The sequence below is a fragment of the Chenopodium quinoa genome, unplaced genomic scaffold (assembly GCF_001683475.1).
Source record: "Chenopodium quinoa cultivar QQ74 unplaced genomic scaffold, ASM168347v1, whole genome shotgun sequence".
In the NCBI taxonomy this organism is placed as follows: domain Eukaryota; kingdom Viridiplantae; phylum Streptophyta; class Magnoliopsida; order Caryophyllales; family Amaranthaceae; genus Chenopodium; species Chenopodium quinoa.
In genome coordinates, this window is record NW_018742204.1 from 11,666,830 (window position 1) to 11,671,924 (window position 5,095).

General features: G+C 33.5%; 1 protein-coding gene across 1 annotated transcript; it reads right to left on the minus strand.

Annotated features, from left to right (window-relative positions):
* Positions 1-2,380: 2,380 nt before the first annotated feature.
* On the minus strand, positions 2,381-3,975 carry LOC110718494 (reticulon-like protein B14). Its single transcript, XM_021897332.1, has 5 exons — positions 3,607-3,975; positions 3,280-3,460; positions 3,015-3,144; positions 2,861-2,930; positions 2,381-2,766 (listed from the first exon to the last, which is right to left on the minus strand). Exons 1-5 carry the CDS (start codon positions 3,710-3,712, stop codon positions 2,597-2,599), a joined length of 657 nt encoding a protein of 218 aa, XP_021753024.1. The 5' UTR covers positions 3,713-3,975; the 3' UTR covers positions 2,381-2,596.
* Between the last annotated feature and the right edge of the window lie 1,120 nt (positions 3,976-5,095).

The window sequence follows — 5,095 nt, forward strand, 5'->3', positions numbered from 1 at the left end:
CAGTGAGGGAACAGCCGACACGGAGGTGGGAGAGGTAGCAATGGCTGACGGGCTACAAGCAGCCGGCGACGGAGGTGGGAGTGGTGGCTGACGGACTGTTTTGGGGGATTTAAATTTTTTATTTATTTATTTTTTTTTTAAATTATATTATTATTTAATTAAATATTAGGCCCACTTAACAGAATCTTAATGGATTCTGCTAAGTGGTAGCAATTTCTCACAAACTGTGATTTAGGTGGTAGCAAAGTATAAAAAAACTTTAAATAGGTAGCAAATGTGAAGAGTGGTGTTTTTACTGGTAGTAAATATTAAAATTTCCTAATTTTATCTCTTTTTTTGTTTGTGCTTTTGTAGCTCTTTATTAATGCAGAATTCTATTTTATACATAAGGCGTTTTTATCTAAGTATTTCAGAGTTTGCTAAAGTTATATTAAGTTAATAATTTTTTTTTTCTTTTTGGTGAACATCAAGTAAATAATTTGAAAATGCACCATGAGACAAAGGTATCAAGGTCTCCGTGATAAAGGTTATTGTAATATTTTTTTCTGTTTTTTACAATAGTACTAGATAATTCTTTTAAGTGAAAGATCAAATTTTGTAATTGAAACTTTTCTAATAGTAATAACAGAAAAGATTAAAATTAAATGAGCATTGCTTAAAACTATGTAGTAGGTCAAAATATACATTGTAACATTCTTTTTAAAATTCATTACCAAGAAAATATGATTAAAAGTCATTGTATGAATGAATAGTTTAAAAATGTAAAGTATTGTGATAACAATGATAACAATGAAATAAATACAAATTATAAGATAAGAACATTTTTGTATAATTGTTCTCAATTACTTCAATTCTCTTGTGATCAGAGACGAAGAAATAAGATCAAGGGAAAGATACAAACACTACAAGAACTGATGCCCCATTGTAGAAAGGTCTCATACTCAATCCCCTTTCACATCAATTAATTTATGTTATTTTAGACTAATTAACATTCAAAGATATAGCTAGAGGTATTAATCGAGTGAGTCAAGCTCTAGTTAAGATGTGCATCTCAGATTTTGAAATCCTGCCTTTTTTTTTTGAACTAATTGTTTCACTAAAATTGCTGCTATATTACAGAAGGACCGAGCTTCTATCCTGGAAGATGCTGCAAACTATGTGAAATCCTTAAAGCTTCAAGTTGAGGCAAGTCTCGCATATTTTGCCAACTATTTTGCTTAGACTTTCTTAAATAGTCTGTCACATCCCCTGTAACAGTTTTTGCAATGGTTTATGGTTGGATTTCTAAAATTATGTGTGTTATTGTAAAAATGGAAGTACATCCTCTATATAACGTTACTAGTAATGGTTTATGATTGAGTTTCAGAAACTCTGTATGTTACAGTAAATATGAATGTACATCCCCTATATAACAGTACTGTAATGGTTTATGATTGAATTTTTACTGTAATAATGGAAGTACGTGCCCTATATAACAGTATTCGTAATGGTTTATGGTTGAAAATCTAAAACTCTGTACGTTGTTGTAAAAATGGAACAACTGTTATCTACATGTAAAACATGTTATACCATGAATTAATGAACTTGGTTGTTTATTAGCCTTTGTTTTAATCAGATGATGAAGAAAGCCCGAGAAGGCGAATTCCTAGCACAATACATGCCTTGTGTTGCAACTCCAGGTATGCAATTTTCGAGCGTGCCCCAATCTGTTCCCATCAGACCAGGCATAGGAGCTGGTGTTGGAATGGCGTTCAGACCGAGTGTATGTGCAAGCTGTTCAACTCCATGTGCACAATGGATGCCTTTTCCTCCTGCTGCAGGTGTACACCCCTTTGCACCCTCAACGCTTGCAAGTTTTCCTTTCCCTACAATGTGTCCGACACCGGTTCTGCCTACAGAAGGAAACTCTGCTGGTGAAACAGAGCAGCCTGAGACAGGTTATTTATCTCACTAACTATTTTGATGCTTAGTTTCCAACTCCCTTTTTCCAGACATTCAACAATAGTAATTGTGACTGTTAATTTTTGATAGAGGAAGTATGTTTTAGATTGCTCTTAATTGTTACTATTCAATCTGAAACTTTCAGGTAAGCCATCTGGTAGGAGAGCAACGAAACAACACAACAGCTAATCATATTTTTCACTGATGGGTTTTCACTGAGGATTTCAGGTTGCAGCATATGCCAAGGAAATGGTTTTGAAAGATGAAGTTTTCTTATGTTTTTGTTCCAAATAAAGGTTCAATGTATCAGGGGTCTTTCTCTTAAATGTCTGCCTTTTCGTCGAAAAATTATATAACATGGAAGTCAGTTTATATTAAGATCATTAGCAGATATTAGCATTAAATCTAAGAATTAACTTCAATACTAGGAGATAGAAAATGAGAAATTCACCGAAGTGCAACATGATTTTATTGAATGATCAACATAATTACGAATCACTAAAAACGACTGACGGACAGAGTTTTGTTCTTCTTTGCAAAGCATAAACAAATTAAAATTATGATTTAGAGCTTTTTTTTTTCATCACATAGATTTGAGTAAAGATCCATTAATTTTTAAGTACAATTCATATTTTCCCAATTTTTCTTAAACTTTTTACTTATATTTCCTTTCCTTGACTGGTCCTCTTGGAATTTTGCTGAGAACTTTGGTGTCTATCTTCCTGTACAATCTCTTCATATCTCCTTTCCCTTGGGTGGCAAGGTAGGTAACCTCCCTCTCGTATCGTTCATAGAGAACTGGAATCGTGATCAACCCGAGAAACACTGCAATAACAAGCACAACATCATGATCAAATAAAAATGTAACAAAATCCGTGCAGTCTAAAATTTCATACTAAAAAAGAATTTTCATACTTACCAACATATAGTACATTCAGAGCACTAGAGTAGCTTCCGAAGATGGATAATAACCAAATAGCAGCGAGAGCCTGAAAATAATAGAGGAAAGAGCATAGTAAAAGGTCCGGTGACAACTCCTTGAGAAGCTGTGAAGGGGAAACAGTATTGCATACCACAAAGAAGCGTGCGAAATCTTCTCCACAAGAAATCCTATAGAACTTTATCAAAAACTTGTTTATTCTTGATAACACATGTTTCGCTGTTGTTTCTGATATCTGAATGTCATACATCGTCGGAGGCCTCCTGTCAAATTTATTACAGGGTATTTCATGATTCATAAATTTATTGATTCGAATTTGACCAGCATAATCAGATATATCATATATGTGACATTGTGACTTATTAATGTATAGGTTCTTTTAATGCATAAAGATGTACCATCTAAAGAAGCTTGCTCCTTGAATCCAGATGAAAAGGACGAGCATGAAGGTCATGAGAATGTAACATGCAACTGTGATGAAGTGGAGTTCAACCACCTCGAATAGAAACCATATTATCGAGAACCCAGCTAAGATTGATGCTGATAAGGTCTTGTTCCTCCACAACAATATATCAGCGACTGTGACAATAACAAATTATATTTAACCCGCAATTTGCTTGTAGTGTAGGCATAATTTCTTTGTATTTCGTCCTAATATAGTATATGTGACTATTAAATTTGGACACAGAAATAACTTTTAACAATCAATTGGTGGGTAGGATTACCTCTACGGCCACCTAAAATGGAATGCAATGACCGGTTTCTGCCAAACATCCTTGACATATTAGACAGGCCAGGAGCTTGATCATCGGAGTCTGAGTAGATAGGCATGGCTAGCAATATCAAAACACGAAATGAATTGGTTATAGAAGGAAAGGTATATGGTTAGTTGATTGTGAGATAAAGTTATAGAGCAATACTGTACGAGTATATATATGAAGTTATTATAAGTGTTCCAAACTTGGTTTAAAAGGAACGTATTACAAAACTGAACTAAGGAAGGAATGGCTTTGGCATGGGTTGTAAGGTTGCTTACTTGCTTCACATGCCTTGTGTTGTTATTACCACGCACCATTTCTCTTTTTTATTTTTTTTTTTATTTTTTTTTTTAAATTTAGGAAAATAATTTTAAAATATTGGAAAAACCATTTATGAGCAAAATCTTTAATTAATGTACTAAATTGATAATGCAAAGCAAGAGTAGTACTTATCCTCTTAATCAAGCTATACCAAACTACCGGAATCAATCAACACTTAATCTTTTCTAATCTTAGAGGGCTAGATAAGCCTAAAAATGAATGGTGCATAAGACAAATGAGATAAAGAAGAATGGCTGAGTGGGATAAAAATTAAGTCCCCGAAAAAAAAACTTGAAGATAATAAGGTAAGGATAACAACCAACAACAATAAAGTTGTAGTCTCAAAATTATTTAGGGTCGGCTAACATAAATTATCCTAAGGAATAGACTTGAAAAAAAGTTGAACATATGTTGCATTGTTGCAACAATATTGCTTGACTAAATAAAAGTGAGTGAATTACAAAACAAAACAAAAAAAAGGTTGCGTAAAGTGTGAGCCTTAAAGGGTATACAAAATTACAAATATAAGTTGAGAGAGTTTGAAAAGTAGTAATATACTCCATAGAAAAAACAAAGGGAAAGCATACGAATAAAAACATATAAATGTTTGAGAAAGCATTGACAAAGCAAATTCGTTCGTTATTAAACGTTAACGAATAGTTGAAAACAGTAATAGATTGGTCCTTCAATAAATTGCATCACCTCCTAATCTCCTATTGTATTTTGTAAGAAGTATATAGTAGGCTAACAAAAAAAGAGAAGGTATTGGGTGCGGCTTGCCGCACTCGATATTTCGTGCGGAAACAAACATCCCAGCAACAAAAAATTGAACCATCATCCCAACAACAACAATCACAAGCTATGCGACAAACATCCCAGCAACAAAAAATTGAACCATCATCCAACAACAACAATCACAAGCTATGCGAGATACAATTGAGCAGTGAAAAATTTGTCGGGATCAAATACGTCAACCATGGTGGAGGAGAGAGAAAGTTTAAGAGAATTGAAGAGGATGGAGAGGAGAGAGAAAATAAGGATTGTTGATTATATTTGTTCATATTTTATGACTGAATTGCCTTTAATTGCTTGAGATTCTCGGATTTTTTAAAAAATACCAAACAAAATCAAATTG